The sequence below is a fragment of the Magnolia sinica genome, chromosome 1 (assembly GCF_029962835.1).
Source record: "Magnolia sinica isolate HGM2019 chromosome 1, MsV1, whole genome shotgun sequence".
In the NCBI taxonomy this organism is placed as follows: domain Eukaryota; kingdom Viridiplantae; phylum Streptophyta; class Magnoliopsida; order Magnoliales; family Magnoliaceae; genus Magnolia; species Magnolia sinica.
The window spans coordinates 102,978,622-102,998,242 of NC_080573.1; the positions used below are offsets into that span (position 1 = coordinate 102,978,622).

Here is a 19,621-nt window from a genome sequence, read left to right on the forward strand (position 1 = left end):
GCAACTGTTATGTGGAAAATCGAACTGACCAGCCATATGAGACCCGTGGCAAATACAAGCAGAGCAATCTTCCCGAGCCACCGGTGTATTTACCACCGGAGAAGTTGAGCTGGGTAAAGAACCCATTGGCCAAGCTATACCGGTTAACCGTGCTCGGTAATAAGGTTTATCAACCAACCTGATCATCTCAATCAAGCTGTTTAACCGTGTTCAACCTTAGATACCGACCTTGACCTCGGAACAGAAATATCCGAAGGGAATCTTACGACATATAAAAACAGAATCAATCCAACAAGATGCTAGTCGAAAATCACGCCGATCGATGCAGAATCAAAGATATTCTCGAGTGCAGATTCCCACTCTAATACGGGCTCCTCCAACGTATCTAGCAGATCCACTTAGATACGCAAGCTGCTTTGAAAACCTATAAATACATCACCCTTCCCGAGGGAAAAGATATGCAGAAGAATTCCAGCTCTAGCAACATCTAACCTAAAGGTCCGTTAACCTGACTTAGGCATTGGAGGGTTCCCAGCCACAACCGACGCCCCCATTGTCCTTCCTTTTTCCATTAAGTGCAGGTATCCTGCAGCCTATAGGTGGAGTTGCGGGTTCAACCAGATTTGAGCGATAATAGTACCTATTTATAAGACTAAATGAGACATACAGATCTGCACTAACTATTGTGGATTAAACTTATAGCCATACTATGAAACTTTGGGAAATAGTGATTGAGCAAAGACCAATGCATGAGATGAATTCATCATAAAATCAATTTGAATTCACACCAAGAAAGGTCTACCACTGAAGCTATTATCCTACTTAGACGGTTGATGGAGAAATATTGGGAGAGGAGGAAAGATCTCTACATGGTCATTATTGACTTAGAGAAAGCTTATGATAGGGTCCCTAAAGAGTTAATTTGGTGGGTGTTGGGATAGAATGGAGTTTCAAGAGGATATATTGAAATGATTAAGGATGTGTACGAGGGAGCAGTAACAAATGTGAGGATTGTTAGTGGAGAGATAAGTGAGTTCCTAATTACTATAGGCTTGTGGATCGGCAATGAGCCCGTGCCTTTTTACATTGGTGATGGACGAGTAAGAATGTGCAAGAGGAAATTTCATGGTGTATGTTATTTGTAGATTCATAGTTTCGATTGACATGATGAGGGAGGGCATAAACACAAAGCTAGATTTATCGAGAGGTGCTTTAGAACGTAAAAGATTTGCAAAGTATATGGAGTGTAAACTTAGTAACAGTAAGAGTGGGAATGAGGAATTAGTAAAGATTGCTAACCAAGAAGTTTACCAAATGACCACTTTTGATATCTTGGGTCAATAATTCATGAGAGTGGAGAGATTGAGAAGGATGTTGCCCATAGAATTCAAGTGAGGTGGAAGAAATGGAGATGTGCCTTTGGAGTTTTATTTGATCATCGAATACCACTCAAACAGAATAGGAAATTTTATAGGATGGCTATAAGACCAACCATGCTTTATAAGACATAATTTTAAGCAGTCAAGGAACAAGATGTCCATAGGATGTGTAGTGGAAATGAGGATGTTGAGATGGATGAGTAAGAAGAAAAAGGAAGGATAGAATTAGAAATGAATGGATTTGAGGGAATTTCGTAGTACCAATAGGTAACAAGATGAGGGAAAGTGGACTTAGATGGTTTGGTCATGTGTAATGGATAGAGCTGGGCATCGAGTCAAGTCAGACCGAGTTAGGGCTGACCCAACTCGACCTGGTTTTGAAATAGACCTGACCCAAACTCGACCTATGCCTAACCCGATCCGAGTCTATGTCTGGCCTGGACTAACTCGGACTGAGTCCGACCCAGTCACAGGTACCGAGTCGGGTCAGGTGCAGCAGGTATCTGCGGGCTGAAATCACAGCTTAGAACCTTGGTGCACCTCTCGGAATTACGGCCTCTCCATCAGCTACACGGCATCTCAAATCTGAAAAGTCAAATCTGGGGTTTTTTTTTTAATGTATGAGTTGGGTTTCGTATTGAGTCGAGTCATTATCGAGTCAGATTACGGGTTGAGTCAAGTTGAGTTACTGGGTGACCCAAATTCGACTTAGTTTGAGTTCGGATTGGACGAAGTCTATTGGTTTGGATCGACTCACCAACTCGGTTCGGGTCGAGTTGGCTTTGAAGGAGTCGGGCGAGTCGAGTTTGCCGAGTCGAGTCGTCCTGTGCCCAGCTCCAGCAACGGAGACCAAGAACTGCGCCAATTGGAGTGAACGTACAAGTTGATGGCTTTAAAAGGGCAAGGGGAAAGTCCAAAAGGATGTGGGTGGAGCTAGTAGGAAAAGACTTGACGAGTTATGGTCTTGCTGAAGTTTTGGACCTTGATAGAGTGGAATGACAGAAAGAGGATTCATGTAGCCAACCCCAATTAGTTGGGATAAGAAGGCTTAGATGATGATGATGTCAGAAGGATAGTTTACTATCTATAGTTGCAAATAATTCATAATCAGATGATACTTTGGATGATAGATTTCAAGGGCTACTATTTGAAAATGTCTCTCTAGCTTGGCATATTGATTCGATTTTAAAATGCCTAATATGTGTATATCTTCTTGACATGAATGACACTGGATTTTTGTAGCCTATGCCTGCATTCTTCCTGTTAGTTTATTTATCATCTTTGAGTCTCTAGTCTTCTTATGCCAAGCAGCTTCAGGTCCAATTGTTTACAATACTTCATGTTGATAAGCTTTTACCTATATTCCCCTTACAGTTGAGTGTAGATCATTATTAGATCTTCAGTTGATTCTCTCTTTACATTGCAATCTTAAATAATGATATAGAGAAGTCCACTTAATTATAGGAGATCCTCGGGGATGGTGGGCGAGCTGCAATCCAAACACAGGGATCCACGAGCAATCCTTTTGGATCGACTTTTGTATATGGGTATCAAAATGTAGCTTTTGAGGTGAGTAATGAATAAACATGATTCTATATTATTTATCATGATCGTTTCCATTATTTGATATTGGTAGTGTTAATTCAGTCCACATGGTGCGCATGCCATTCCATTTGATATTTACACCATAGATCATGAAGTGGCTAACTATATATGTGATTGCACTTACTATTTGAGCAGGTTATGAAAAATGGCTATATAGCCACAGTGACGCTCTTCCAGTCATAAAATAACCTATTGGGTATGTTTATGCTCTACTTTTGCTGAGCTTGTTGGCTTTTTTCCCCCAATTTCTGCTTTAGCATTGACTTGCATATTCCATATTTGAAATTTTGGCGCCAAACATATTATTATTAGGTTGGATTTTCAGTTAGTATTCTGTGGAATTAAATCATTAACAATCATTTTAAAGCTGCAGGAGTTTAATAGGTGGAACTTTAGTAGGAGAGACCAATTCCGGAATTTCACATGCAATCAAGTTTCTGTTGGCACTGATTTTCTTATGCTACCTCTTCATGGCCAAATTCACCTGTCCAAGTTACTTTTCACATGTTGGAATTCATTCCATCTTGTACCAATAAGTCCTGCTCTTACCATTGACTGCCAGTGCCATATTATTGCATCATGTCTAACTTTATGTCCCCAACGTAGTTCAGTTCGTACTTGTGGTAATTTTGCAAACACATAATCACTGGAAATGAACAAATTCAAAGATTTTTTGGTTCTTTTCTATCAAACACATATTTAGTTTAGCACTACTAGTGAGGGAAGAATGAAGTTCCCTAAACTACTTGAATGGTGTTGCTGCTCCCATTCCCAGGTTGCATATGAGCCGTGTGTCTACCATACCTCTGTTGCACCTGATAAGGTTCATGACAAGGAAAGATGAAAATATCCCTCCAATATGCAACTAGCATGTTCTAGTACTTACGTGAAAATGAAATAAATAATTTTGGAAAATACTAGCAGATTTTTCTATGCACAGGACATTGTGAAAATTAACTATGCGAGAATTCGTTGTATTGGTGGTTTGATAGAACTCAGACTTCTGTTGTGTGCAGTTGAGCTCCCAGATTTGAAAGTATGTTGCTGTAAATTATACACAACGATGATTTCGTAAATGTTACAATACCTAGATGATGATGCAGAATTGGATGTGGGAATGCAAATTCAAATCTTTGTTTCTCTTCAGGTGTAACGCCCCGAAACGTGAGACCAGAGTACGAAGACTCAAATCCCGCGTCCTTGGGTATTAACACTAAAATGATCGACTGCATTGGCACCGACACTGACAACGCCCCGGTTTTCGCCGCTTCAGTTCGATGTCCTATCTGTGCCAACCTGAGTGTTGCCTAGGAATGCCACACGTGGGGAAAATCTCCCACCCACGTGCTCAATCAGATTAACATTCATCTCATATACAAATAAATTAGAGTAACGCCTTTCAAGATAATAGATATCAAAGAGAGAACATGATAAATAAAGCATAAGCAAAGGAGCAAATATCCCAAGTACATATATCCAAAATGGTGCCCACATGGATCACACAAACCATAAACAAACCAAAGTACGAAATGTCAATATTAAGGGAAAGCCACAAAAAGAAACTAATGATCGAGCTTCCAAGCTCAGCCAGCTAAGGCCGCTCCACTCAATTACTTATCCCTCCACTGAGCGAGATCTACCCTGCATTACTTATACGGTTGTTGAATTCAAGATATAAGTGGCCAACTCATTGAGAAATCCCTCAAAGATTACACAATGACATATTAATCAGGTATAGTTTCATAAAAGAACACACCAAAACAGTCATAGTCTACAATCTCTCTTATTTAAATGCGTGGGTGCATTTACATGTTCTTGGCTTTGGAGATGCACATCCGGCCGGACCAAGAATGGACCTTTCAAACAGTCTGATGGGGACATCACGCGCACACGCGCACTCACGCCGCCCCCCCTATGCATGTACGTACGTAGAAGGACCCCACCATCGATTTGGCTCGATGACGACGTCCAGGGAGGGCCTCCTAGCTAGAAGTCAGGTTTTGGTTCAGAAAAGTGGCCCGATAGTCAAGAAAAGCCCACCATGGGATCTCATGATCATGGCCCACTCGTCAGATTGGTTTTATATTTTAGGTTTTGCTTATTGTTATTATTTAGAACATCGTGAACGCTTTAGATTTCCTCGTTTGATTTTTATTTTAGTTTACTTCATCGCCAAGTAATAGGTGTCGCACATGGTGCGAGTTTTTGGGTATAGGGTTCTCCCTATAAATAGGCACCTCTTGTAGTTCTTTTGATTCATTAAAGTTAATAAAAAATTCCTGCTTTATTTTTCTGCTCTCTTCGTGAGTTGTGGAAGAATTCAAAAGTGGGTGCGAAGCCCTCCCTTTTCGAAGGGCTAACTACCGTGGTGCGAAGCCACATCGATCCCAATTCACCCCCATCTTCCATCATCTTTTTTTTCCATCTTCCCCCACCATCCGTACTTTGAATTTGTCCTTTTGTTGCATCAGATTTCTTCATTGAAGCAGGTTTCCAAATTTCGGCCCGTAGGTGAGCTGAAACTTCGGCGGAGCACCACGCACAAACCGTACATCGGATCAAGCTGAAATTTGGAGGTTTTGGAGTCCATCCCTGGCTGACCAGGGCCAAGGTGGCCTTTTTCTGAATAGTGGGCCCCACACACGTGCGGCCGGGATCACGCGCACGTCCGTTTGGGCCATTGTTGTTGTCCACACGCGGGATCATCTTTTGGCTCAGGGTTCCTTGAATTGAAATTGGGGAATCCCTTGGATTAGGGACTGATTTTTTATGCATGAGTAGTTGATTTTATTTCCCTTTGACATCGTTTGGTTTATAATTTTTATTGGTCCAGTCCTAGCCTGTGTCGGCTTGGACCCGCATAGATTCCCCTTTAATTGAATGTTTGGATTTTCATGTGGGATGTGGAATTTGTGTGATTGTTTCTGAATTGGTGTGATCTAAGCTTGCAATCTTGCATATCATATTTAATTTTCCATATCCTGCATCAAATTTGGTATCAAAGCCTAGGGTTCTTGTAGGGGAATTCACCACATATTTAGGGTTTAGTTTGAGTCCTTCATGCATTCAGTCCATCATATATAGCTGAATTTTAGTAACAGTGTGTAGTCTCCTTCATATAGAGTCTGGTAGGGTCATTTAGTTGTTAGACGCATATAGTTGTCATAGAAGGTCTTTAGGTTGAGCAAGTCAGTGTATGCCCACACGTACGGGTCGCAGTTTCGGTTTGCACCCTACTCTAAACATGGAACAATTGCAAGAGTCACTAAATAAGATATCTCAGACGTTGGAGTCTATGATTAAGCGCTTGGAAATGGACCAATGCTGTGAACAGCTTGATGTAGGCATTACCCGACTAAAGACCATCGCTAGGACAAACCCCACCATTGGGGTAGATGTCCAATCTCAAGCAAGTGGCCTGGAGGATACACCAATGAATAGAGTTGGTCAAGGAATCAGTTATGGGTGTGCACCCGGACACCTACCCCATGAGAGACATAAAGACCACTATTTTGAGGGGTACAACATGTGTAGCCTTGTGGCTGGAGAGAGTGTACCAGCGGCTAGTGTAGAGTTACCCACTGAGGCCATTTCGGTAGTGGATGAGTTACGTGATATCTTTCCTGATGGTCTACCGGATGAGTCCCCTAGGAAGGATATAGAGCACACCAGAATATGGGACATCGTAATACCTACAACCGAGTTCACGTTGAATAAGTTTGTCGATAGGTCCACAGGTCTAAGCCCTTGTGAAGTCGTTACTGATTATAAACCTAGGAAACTTATTAATCTTGTTCCTATGTTACTATCCCATAGGCCGTTAGAGTCTGCAGAGTCTTTTGCGCATCACATTCATTCATGGCATCAAGAAATCAGGCAGAAGATCACTACTAGTAATGAACATTATAATTTTTCTGCAGATCAACATAAATGTTTCAAGGAATTTAATGTAAGGGACTTTGTGATGGTCCGCATCAGGCCTAAGCGGTATCCTCCGAGGGCTGTTCGTAAGTTACACGCGTGTAGCGCTGGACCCGTCAAAATTATAAAACGAAACGGTCTCAATGTGTATGAGATAGATCTTCCACCTTCCATGGGAATTAGTTTCACATCTGATATGGAGGATTTAATTACTTTTCAGAGGACCACTGATACTTTGTCCGGCCCTTCGCCCACCCATCCTGATTCCTCATATTTATCCCTTGAACCATGGCCCCTTTCCAACCCATTTTCCCAACCTCTACCTCCCATATCTACTTTTCCTAACCTTTCTTCCCAGCCTCTACCTCTCATACTTACCCTTCTCGACCCATTTTCCCAGCTTCTACGTCCCATACCTACCCGTCCCAACCCATTTTTCCAGCCTCTACCTCCCATATCTACCCTTCCCAACCCATTTTTTCAGCCTCTACGTCCCATACCTACCCGTCCCAACCCATGTTCCCAGCCTCTACCTCCCATACCTACCCATCCCGACCCATCTTCTCAGCCTCTACCTCCCATACCTATCCTTCCCGACTCATTTTCCCAGCCTCTATCTCCCATACCTAACCTTCACACACCCAAAAAGGAAAAAGAGGATATCCAGGACCATCAGATAGTTTCAACGTCGGACGGCGGGTTTCAGAAGTACGTGGTTAAATGGAAGTCACGCCCAGCTTCAGGCAGCATGTGGCTCACTGAGGAGGAGCTTCAGAAACTTGATCCTGACATCCTGAAGCGGTTCAGGAGTTTTATTTCTCCAGTGGTGAAATCTTTGCAGCCGGGGAGAATTGATGGGGACATCACGCGCACACGCGCACTCACGCCGCCCCCCCTATGCACGTACGTACGTAGAAGGACCCCACCATCGATCTGGCTCGATGACGACGTCCAGGGAGGGCCTCCTAGCTAGAAGTCAAGTTTTGGTTCAGAAAAGTGGCCCGATAGTCAAGAAAAGCCCACCATGGGATCTCATGATCGTGGCCCACTCGTCAGATTGGTTTTATATTTTAGGTTTTGCTTATTGTTATTATTTAGAACATCGTGAACGCTTTAGATTTCCTCGTTTGATTTTTATTTTAGTTTACTTCATCGCCAAGTAATAGGTGTCGCACATGGTGCGAGTTTTTGGGTATAGGGTTCTCCCTATAAATAGGCACCCCTTGTAGTTCTTTTGATTCATTGAAGTTAATAAAAAATTCCTGCTTTATTTTTCTGCTCTCTTCGTGAGTTGTGGAAGAATTCAAAAGTGGGTGCGAAGCCCTCCCTTTTCGAAGGGCTAACTACCGTGGTGCGAAGCCACATCGATCCCAATTCACCCCCATCTTCCATCATCTTTTTTTCCATTTTCCCCCGCCATCCATACTTCAAATTTGTCCTTTTGTTGCATCAGATTTCTTCATTGAAGCAGGTTTTCAGATTTCGGCCCGCAGGCGAGCTGAAACTTCGGCGGAGCACCACGCACAAACCGTACATCGGATCAAGCTGAAATTTGGAGGTTTTGGAGTCCATCCCTGGCTGACCAGGGCCAAGGTGGCCTTTTTCTGAATAGTGGGCCCCACACACGTGCGGCCGGGATCACGCGCACGTCCGTTTGGGCCATTGTTGTTGTCCACACGCGGGATCATCTTTTGGCTCAGGGTTCCTTGAATTGAAATTGGGGAATCCCTTGGATTAGGGACTGATTTTTTATGCATGAGTAGTTGATTTTATTTCCCTTTGACATCGTTTGGTTTATAATTTTTATTGGTCCAGTCCTAGCCTGTGTCGGCTTGGACCCGCATAGATTCCCTTTAATTGAATGTTTGGATTTTCATGTGGGATGTGGAATTTGTGTGATTGTTTCTGAATTGGTGTGATCTAAGCCTGCAATCTTGCATATCATATTTAAATTCACGTCCTGCATCACAGTCAGTCCATTCAAATGCAAGAGAATGAGTCTTTCAAATAGTCGACTCATTCTCTAAATGTAAGAGCCTGGGTCTTTCAAACAGTTGACCTAACTCACAAGGTTCGTTTAAACAGTACACTGATCTTTCAAATAGTCAACCAGGCACCCGATAACGCCCTCGTGCATTGGATCAATGATTAATCTAACATTTATTAATCCGATTTGCAAACAGCCCGTTTAACAAACCCTCTCAACTAGTGGCCAGTCTTAGGCCAACAAGTAGGCCTTGCCATCCCAGCATATGAATCCAATAACAGTTTCCTCCCAACAAAAGCCAGTTGGGCAAGTCAATAAGGCACAAATGGGATTTTGCCCAAACAAAGCCAACAAGGCACAATGATACACCAATATGGTAAGTCCACAATCAAATTCCATTTAATCCAAACACTAGATGGTCAATAGTTCAAGGTACAATTTCATATGTATGTGACAATTACATGAATCACAAACGGGGCAGCCCAAGCACTTGAGTCAACCCATAATCCCTGTGGATATCACAAGTGGGTTCCGGTTGCCGGGATTCATGATTCCAAACATCTTAGCATGCAATACGGGGGATTATACTAAAGCATACCATAATTATATATCCATGTAAACCATGCAAGGCAAGTGGTAGATTCAAGCATATTTGCACATGTTAGGGAGTGCACTTGTGTGATCCCACCTAAGCATTAGACTAAACATGTTACGTGATCATATACAAGATTCCAAGCATGTTACAGATTCTAACGAGGAGCTAAGCATGTTATAGATTCTAACTATTCATCATAGATTTAACGCACGTAAGATAGATTGCAAGGGTTATAGCATTATTATCAAATGTTAAGACTACTGCAGGACTAAAAATGTCACTAGAAAGCTTGAAGGGTAAATCTCACGTTAAATTAGAGATTCTCGGCTCCAATGCAACCTCAACATAGAGAATTTTACGAGAAATAGCTACAAACCCTAATTCATTAGCAATATCATCGTTAATAGCTTATATTCTAAACTAATTAAACTTTCAACATGGATTTAAGGGTTTTGCCTAACTCGATTCGAGCAAACCCTAACTCAATTTAACGAGTGGGGCTCAAGATTGGTGCACAACCGATGCCCACACAAAGTCGAGCTCGATCACGGCTCGTAGATGAGAATGGGCCACCAAAAATTGCTTGCAGGGACCACAAACCCTACCATCAAAAATCCTAAATTTGGATGTAAACGAAGGGTTTTCCAACCCTAACCGCTACAAGGATGTGAGAAATAGGGGAAAGAGGCACATGCGTCGTGGGAAGACTCCTTACTTGGCTAATTGACGGATTTATGGCTAGGGAAGATGCGAAATGGCGAGCACGGACCGGATTTGGCAAAGAGCGGCCCAATGCGGCGATCCACTCTCAATCCATGATTTCCCACACGAGCTCTCTCTCTCTCTCTCTCTCCCAAAAAAAAAAAAAAAAAAACTCTCCATTCCCCCACTTGGAAAATTTGGCGATTGTAAGTGTTTTGAAGTTCAAGGGTTGTCGGTTAGATCAATGACACTATTGCTCTTGGACCGAGGGGAATCAACGATTTGTCGATCAAACCAACAAATGGCAAACCTATCCTGATTTTATGCTACTCAAGCTGGTAGATCCAATAGGGGCTAGATCGGGCCCGAATCAGCTTTGTTCACTATTCTCGGGGTCCTACGGGTTTACTCTGTGTGTCATGCTGACTATTCACTCGTACCGAGTAACTTGTTCACTAAAATGGGATGCCGACTCCCGTGAATGGGGTGCAAAAGCCCACTGGGCTAGGGATCCAGTGTTCTAGCTTAGGGTTCTAATTCGGTGGGATTGAACGACGATTTGACTGACTGGCACTAAAGTCCGATCGAATGCATTCGCAGGCTAACCTTAGGCCGAATACTCAATTTGATGAGTTTTGTGATAGATACTTCCAGGTTGGTCATCTGGATTGATAGGTAGGGGATCCGGGGAGTTTGGGTCCCGTAAGCGATCTGATGCAGTCCATCTAGTTAGGGTACAGGATTCGATTGAGCCACAAGCTCCTAGTTTGGGTTCTGACTTGCAATCCCTAGGTTTGCGAGCACACGCACGCGTAAGCACATGCAACTTCCTATTTTAATCGAAATCCTACGGTAACACTTGAGAACATCCAATACCTGAGTATTTGAGGGCCGGGGTGTTACATCAAGACATGAATAAAGATATGGGTACCGGATGTGTTACTTTGTATGTGTGTTTGAGGGTGATATTTACCTATAAACATCAATTCTAATAGCATTTAGTTTTATGAAAAGAGGGATTGTTCTTTAATCTCTCTATCATGTTACTATTAATTTACAATGGGGCTTTAAAATATTATGATTATAGTATGAGGAAATTTTTGGAGTATAAAAATGAACCTAACACAATAGGATCAGGTTAAAACACATCTGGCAAGTACCATGTGAGCATCCACTGCTGGTATTGGTATTGTGTCCTACCATAGGATTCAGTCTAAATACATCCTACAAGTACTATGCTAGTATGAATGCCATGTCGAGTCCAATGTGATATACTGATCCTTTGATTTTTCTTTCTTTTTCTTTTTCTTTTTCTTTTTCTTCAGGTGCAAGCACTGTTATTGTTAGCATTAGTTTAAGTTTGTTCTATTTCTTTTGACATCTTTTGTCATCATCCTTTTCAGTTTTGGCTTTTTGGTAAATTTGCATGTTCAGTGATCTCAGTGGTAGTGCTGGTATCAATATCATGTCTGACATAATACACCTAGTCTGGAGTGTTTGGGTGTGACAGCATTAGCATTGTTTTAAATGTGGTTTATTTCGTTTACAGTGTTTGGGTGCGACAGCATTAGCATTGGTTTAAATGTGGTTTATTTCATTTACAGTTCTTGTCATCACCCTTTTTAGCGTCACATTTTTGGTAAATTTACTTCTCCCTCCCTCCCCGTGCATGTTATGGATTGAAAGATTAATGATTTGTATTTGAATGAGTCAAATTATAACCCCTGTCTATTAGTAACTCTCTCTTTAGATATTGTGAAAGATGTTTCACTAGAAATATAATATTGCTTCGATTCATATTCCGAAAAAAAAAAAGCAGATCCTGCTCTAATAGCTCTGAATAAATTAAATACATGCATTAAGATATGATGAAGACTTCTAATGCACCACCAGGTGATCTTCATGATGGGCCCAACTTTTAGATAGCTCAATTGTTGTGTGCATGACAGTTTGCAATAATACTGTAGTAGTAGTAATAATGATAATGATGATGATGATGATGATGATGATGATGATGATGATGATGATGCTTTTTTTATTAAAGAAAAAATGTAATTTATTCAACCATTGTGATAGCTTAGCAGATTGGATGGATTTGGATAGTGGAAATTTCAAAACACTTGCATTGCATTTTTGATCACCTGGACCTGGTTTTTGGATGAGGAAAGTTCAGATTCAGAATAATGGAGATGTATTCAATATTATTTATTTTTATTGCTGACTGGGTTTTTTTTTTTTTTTTTTGGTTATGGATGTGGTTTGATGCCCTCCTAGCTTGTCTGACCTTTTTGGGTGCGGATGTTTTTGCAGGAAGTTCTTGGATTTGTACATGGCGATCCATAAAGGCATTTTATTATGCAGGAAGTGCTTGGATTTGTACACAGTGATCCATAAAAGCATTTTACACCAATCTTGTGGGCCTCTGTAATCACTCATTAGTGTACAGATGTGAATAACATTAGGCATGTAGGTTTCTTATTCCTCTCTCTCTCTCTCTCTCTCTCTCTCTCTCTCTCTCTCTCTCTCATTGTTCGTCCTGTTCCTATGAATACAAACATTTATTCTGTGAATTTCTTGCTCTTGGATGTTGTACAAATGATATTCAGGAAATGCAAAAGAATAGTCAAGAAATAAAGGGCCAGCTGACATATGATAGTGCGGGGCAACGATTATTGATTATCAGTCAGACATGTGGGATAGTTTTAAGCAATCAAGAGTGTCCAAATTGGGGCTGTCAATGGATTGGGTCCTACGGTATCCATATCCGGTTAACTGGGTTTGGGTCTTACTGGCTCCACTAGTCGTTCTGGAAGACCTGGACGCAGATCTGATTGGGTTCAGGGACCTGTTAGGTACTCATCGGATCTTTGAATCTAGGTTGTATTGCATACAGGACAAATAATAGCATTTACATGCTTGGGCCCACTTGATGGATGGATTTGATTGTACGTGTGCCACTTTGACACATGCATGGTGTGCAATGGGCTCTTACATGCCTGTGGCTTAGAAAACCTTGATGTGTTGCAGGAATAATGAATGCACCGCTACTATGTATGATGACGCCTGTAGCATTGGACATTTTTGCCTCAGCAATTAGTTTTAAGAGAGGGGTGTCCTTAGAAATTTATTTACATATCTGAAGGATATTTATAGAATTGAAAATTGTGTGCTTAAGAATTGATGGACAGGATTTTACCCGCAACATTCCATTGGGTGGATGTGATATAACCCATGCCCTCCTGACGACAAGCCCCAGCAAATCCTCTCTCTCTCTCTCTCTCTCTCTCTCTCTCTCTCACATATTCATGGGGACATATATATATATATATAGCGTTTGGCAATGCCCAAACCTTTTAAACAGCACAAGTTGCTATCTATGGTCGATCAGAACTCTTCATTCATTAGTATAACTATGAGCAAGCCATGGTGTAAAAATCATGCCAGTTAGATGATCCTCAGCTTCCAATCAATAGCATAACAGTGGACAGTCAAGATTGACTGGAAGACAAAATAGGTCCAGTCATTTTGAAACATCTAAAGCATCCAACGCAGAGATCCTACTTTGTATTTCTTATGATTATAAGGCAACACTTTGATTATGATTCTAGCCATGTCATTTATGGCTTGTAAATGATGGATAATTGTAACAAATTGGCCCCATTGAAAGGGTTAGGATAATCTGGCTTGCTCCTAGTTGTGTGAATGAATGAGTAGTTCACATCAAGATAGGTCACCGTGTATGCCCGGATGTTGCTAACATTGCCCAATGGAGGATCTCAATGGTTCATTAATTCATACTAGGAGCAAGCCATGGTGTAAAAATAATGTCAATCAAATGATCCTATATACCATAACGTGAAAATGAACTGTCAAAATTGAGTGGAAAAAATAGGTTACAATCATCATCTTTAAACATCTATTCCAAAGTAGGACTTTGGTTTGATAGTTCTAATCATATGATTTATGGCTTGTAGATGATGGATGATTGTAACAAATTTGCCTCAATCAAAGGTTCAGGATTATTTGATTAGTATGATTCTTGCACCATGTCTTGCTCCCTATGGTACTATTGAATGAACCATCCTGATTGATGATCAGATATGGATGCTGTCAGAATCTTTGGATGGAGTCTCGCTTAGTCACTCGCTCGGATCTATAAGATCAAATTCAAAGCTGATGGATCCGGTGCTCGCTTAGTGGCTAAGGGGTTCACTCGAAGAATATGGGCAGGATTATGAGGAGACGTTCAGCCCTGTTGCTAAGATGACCACGGTTCGTCTCCTTGTTGCCATTGCTCCAGCAAGGCATTGGCCTTTACATCCACTAGACGTAAAAAAACGCTCTTCACGGGGATCTATCTGAAGAAGTCTATATACAGCCACCTCCAGGTTTGACTTCCACATGCTATATAAAAGGTCGCTAACATCATGGAGTTAAATGTTACAATGTCTAGGTAATATCTTACTCCAAAGCTTGAATTTTCTAATGTCGTTGTTTCATGCCAATGAGAAAATTTAACAATTTGGGATAAGGCTCATTATAAAAAGATGTGGTAAAGAGGAGCTAGATGATTAGGAGAAAAATGACTGTATAAAAAATGATTAGAGAGATGATAGAGAATACCTGCAAAGGGTTGAGGAAGTGGTTTGTGAAAGAAAGGGCTAGATATAGTTTTTTGGAAGGTGAGAAGGTTGTTTGATGGTAGGCATGGAGAAAACATTGGAGGTGAGAGGAGTGAAAGGTGAATGAGTGGGAAAGGCTGCATTAGGTTGTGGTTCAAGAATGGACATTGGGATACGGGAGGGGCAGTCGAAGATGGGGAAAGAGTGTCTTCGTAGGGAAATGTAGTTTCATCAAAGGTAACATCCCAAGAAGTTGAGAGACATTTATGTTTAGGGCACATTTATGTTTAAGGCCAAACAAAAATGCATTTAGAAGTGCCAAAGGAAAATTTGTAATGGTGGGTGCTAAATGTGTGTGCATAGCACAAGCAATTAAAGACTTGAAGATGATCATAAGGTAGTTGGCATTTGAAGAGCATTTCATATGGAGTTTTTTCGTCCAAGTTAGGAGTGAGTATGCAGTTCATAAAGTGGCAGTTAGAACACATTCTCCCCAAAATGATGAGAGTAAATGTGCCTAGAACCGTAAGGCTTGGGCTACCTCAAGGAGTTATCTGTGCTTACATTAGTGACCCCGTTCTATTGGAGTGTCTCAACACGTGTACGTTGATGAATGATCCCATTTTATTGAAAAAGAGATTGCATTCTATTGGATAGAATTTTGGTTCCATTATAAATTCAGACTCGTTGAACATGACCTTGGAATTGAGTTTGAACCATGGCACAAAAGGACTTTGAGTGAGGAGTTTGCTTCAGATTTGTAATTCATGAAGTAAACCTAAGTACAACGAGGGTGATCATTCACAATATTGAGGAAATAATGTGCTCCAATGTAAGAAGATGTGGGATACAATGGAACACGAACTGCGTGAGCAGGTCAACTCACATCTCTAGTTTTGCTCTTTGTGCAGTTGGGGTGGTATTGACTCAAGAATGGCAATCAGTTTGTTTGAAGTCACCACTAGTCAATTTAGCTTAAAATTTACAACTAACTAGAAACTATAAAATCACTTAAGAGTCAAGGGATCTAACGATACTTTAACCCAAGTGGCTCCTGCGATTGATTTACAATCGAAGATTTTAAGCGCTTCGGTGATAAAAAAGTGAGGGGTTAGGCATCCTTTTTTGTTATGCGATTTTGGATTTTCCAAAGATCTAGAAAAGTTCTAAAAGTGACTACATCAGGTGCCAAATAGAGAAATGTCAGAGAAAAAATAAGAAATAAAAATGAAGCAGAAATAAGATGCTTGAATGCTATGGGATGTTGGTAGAGCTGGGTATCGAGTCGAGTCGAACCGAGTTAGGGTTGACTCGACGCTATCTGTTTTTGAAGTAGGCCTGACCCGAACTCGACTCGACTCGGTACCGAGTCCAGCATGCCTAACTCGATCTGAGTTCATGTAGAGCAGGTCGCAGACAATTTCATGGCCAAGATGGATCAGAAAAGGCTCAGTCGACGACAGAAGTGATCCGGACCATTGGACCTTAGATCAGGCGTATCTCGCAATCCGGAATGAGTTACCTAACGTAAAATATATGATTTTGGGGTAGAATGAGCTACTTTAGCCAACCAACCCGGCTATGCCGGGTTACGCATCCCGGAATTGTGAAAAACCCCTGGATCGACGGTCATTTCCCTGTTTTAATTTCGTTTTTACTATAAATAGTAAGTTTTAGTTTGATTATAACTCTTCATCCATTGGGCTTTAGGAGTTGCGCCCAACGTGAAAAGAGCTTAGAATAATTAGGAGAATGGTTTGGTGAAGCCAAATAGGACACTTACTATTTTTGGCCGAAAACCTTGTGCACTAGTAGACATCACGACCGTCTATAAATAGTAAGTTTACTATTTATAGTAAGTCGCGGATTCTAGGAGTTTGAGTTGTAGTTTGATTCTGATTTCTTTCTCATTGCTTGGTACCCCTATTTAAAGGGTTGTGAACTCATTTTTATGGATCAATTAATCAATTTCGAATTTCTTAGAATTTATTTCTATTTTCTGCTTTCTTTCCTCGTGGATTCGAAAAGTCTCTGTGATGAGTCCAAAGAAGCTCCGTGGATTCGGAGTAGTTATCCTCATCACCTTCTTCCCTGCGTCAGTTCAGGTCTGGCTTGGACTGATCCGAACTGAGTCTGGCCCAGTCAGAAATACCGAGTTGGATCGAGTCGCCGGGCTGAGTTACTAGAGCAAGGCCGCAAGGGCTTGGACTCAAACACCCAAGCACTAAGCCCAAGCTTAAAAATCTAGCCTTGGGGTGTCCAGACTATGTTCAAAATACAGACATCACTTAAAAGCACTCTTGGATGTATCATGTTTCAATGATCAAATATTCAAAATCATGTGTATGAAACAAACCTACATTTTTCGACCTTTTCTCATTTCCTCTCCCATTTAGTAGTATGAGATTAGCCATGTAAAAATTAAAATGATCATAGTTGCATTTATTACATATTGCAATGCAAAGAAGACCCCTCTTAGAGCTAGGCATTGAGTCGAGTCGAATCGAGTTAGGGCTAAACCTACCCAATCTGGTTTTGAAATTAAAAGTAAATAAACTATGTCCATAAAGTAAACAAAGTAAATAAACATTTTCAAAAATCAAAAGTATGTTCAGAATATTAGATGGAGTTCCACATACAAACCAATAAACCTTTCATTCATTTAATATCCTTTGTATGATGAATGCCTTTGTGGTGTCTAACCTGAGTAATCTTGTCTATAATAGTAACTCCCTCATCCACCTTTATTGCCAGAATCATCTTTTGGTTCTCTTTTTACGGCCTAAACTGCAAGAGAACTCTGGGCTGAGTCCGAGCTGGAGGTGTCTAAAAGATGGTTGTTTACCTCTGCTGAATCAGATTGTGGAGATGCCTTTCCATAGTCCTCATTCATATATTTAACAAGTTTTTTCAATCTCTTTTTATGATCCGATTTGTAAGGGATTCCCAACTGCCTATAAAATGTTGCGAGGCTTTTAAGAAACTTTGATGATTTATTGTATGGCTTATGTCCTGTACTCGTACCTGCTTCAGTATCATGTTGTCTCGGAAGAGGTTAATGTTGCTGTCTGGTCATGGATGCCAATTTCAAGCTTTGTTTTACGACTTCGTTATAATATTGTTCTTCTTGTTCCCTTAATAGTTTGTATTCTTCTTCTCTACTAACTGTGGAGGCGGTTCCTTTGCGTGACCTTTCTTCAATTATAATAGGCCTACTTTTATATCTTTTGTGGCTGCTTGTATTGGTTGTAGGAGAAGGGGTGGTGAAAGCCTTTGTATTTAAATCGAAAATGGTTCGAAATAAATCATGGACTTCTTAAGGAACTTTTCTACATGGGGCAATGTCTCCTCCCCGACAAGCCAAATGTAATTTTAATTGATTTATTTTGTTTACAAATTGTTTTCCACACAACTTACATTGCAACTTTATATTTCCGTCATAGGAGTAAACTTGGGCTCCATAATCTTAAATATATGCCGATAGATTATTTTCTGATAACATATTTATAAGTGTGTTTTTAGAAAGAAAGAAATTTTAGTTAGGTTAAAGCAACATAAATAATTAAGGAATGAAGATAAATAAACGCGACAAGCTAACCATATGAGATTTAAGAAATATTAACTCATTTAAAAGCATAAATGAAAAGAGAAAAAATATATTTTTTTTAAAAGAAATATTAAAATACATAACCTGATAAGTGAGAAGCATAGAAAATATTTATTCACCCATCAAATATTACAATTTAAGTCCACAAATAATAACTGTCAAATTGTTGTAAGCAAATGCAAGGGAAATAAAAGGCAGTGTCTCATTTTGCGTCATGCAATTGTTGTAGGTACTGTTTCATCTTGTTTCTCGCTCTCCTCTTCCTCGAACTCATCAATAAAGTTCCTTTTTTTTTTCAAATTAAACACAGCCAATCATGTGTACAAATAAGCGCTTCAACTGATTCCGATGTAAGTGAGCTTCGATACTTATTCACGACCCTACTCCTCATAATAAAAGCAGATTCTGAACCATGGTTAAAATTGGAATTGATAATATGTCTCATGCTATTAATAAGAGCACAGGGTACTGGGATTCACAAGCTTTCGACTTCCACCAGTCTAAAACATCAAATTATTCACCTTTGTACCTTACAAATAGCTCCTTGAGATAGTGGTTAAGTTCTGTTTAGGTTATTTGCATTTGAATCTTAACATGTGCCATGAAAGACATGAAATTTTTTATCGTGTTTCATTGTGCATCAACACTAAAACTAGAACCCACTTCATAAGTTTAACCTGCGGCTGCATTTTTGTCTTTTACGGCGCCCAAAGTTTGTATGTAGAAATTGTACAAATCTACAACTGCATCACGAATCTTATCAACGTCAGTGGCACTCTTCTCACCATACAACTTATTAAAAATGAATATAACCATGAACATCTTGTATCAAGGATTAAGAACGACTGTAACAGCCATTACCAAATTGCACTCAGACCAATATTTATCAAACAACATTAATTGTATACCCATATTCATTAATTGTAAAAAGTCTGGTCCAATACAGCTTCTGTGCAAAACATCTTTTACTCTCCAAAGTTTTGGTAAAAATATATTTGTTGTTGGATACTTACTTCCTGAAAATTTCTTCGTTGTGTTGTAAAAAACTGAAAGGAACTTTCGAACTGCTCCAACTCTTGTCCAATCATTATCAGAAGAAAACCATTGATACACACTATCACGCTCCACATAGTGAGAAATGCATCTTTGAAAGCTATTACTGAATCCAACATTTAGTAAGTTAAATTCGAATGTGTCATGACA

General features: G+C 40.4%; 1 protein-coding gene across 4 annotated transcripts in view; it reads left to right on the forward strand.

Annotated features, from left to right (window-relative positions):
- Nucleotides 1–12,868, forward strand: part of LOC131252795 (PHAF1 protein At3g51130) — a 46,226-nt gene extending 33,358 nt beyond the window's left edge. For 2 of the 4 annotated variants that reach the window (XM_058253519.1, XM_058253500.1), the window contains exons 13-15: nucleotides 2,844–2,948; nucleotides 3,120–3,180; nucleotides 12,500–12,868. In XM_058253519.1, the coding sequence (XP_058109502.1) occupies nucleotides 2,844–2,948; nucleotides 3,120–3,167 (153 nt within the window). In that variant the 3' untranslated portion in view covers nucleotides 3,168–3,180; nucleotides 12,500–12,868. Of the gene's footprint in view, nucleotides 1–2,843; nucleotides 2,949–3,119; nucleotides 3,181–3,351; nucleotides 3,428–12,499 lie in introns of all 4 variants that reach the window. The other 2 variants (XR_009174692.1, XR_009174691.1) reach the window with 2 other exon arrangements.
- The last annotated feature ends 6,753 nt before the right edge of the window (nucleotides 12,869–19,621 follow it).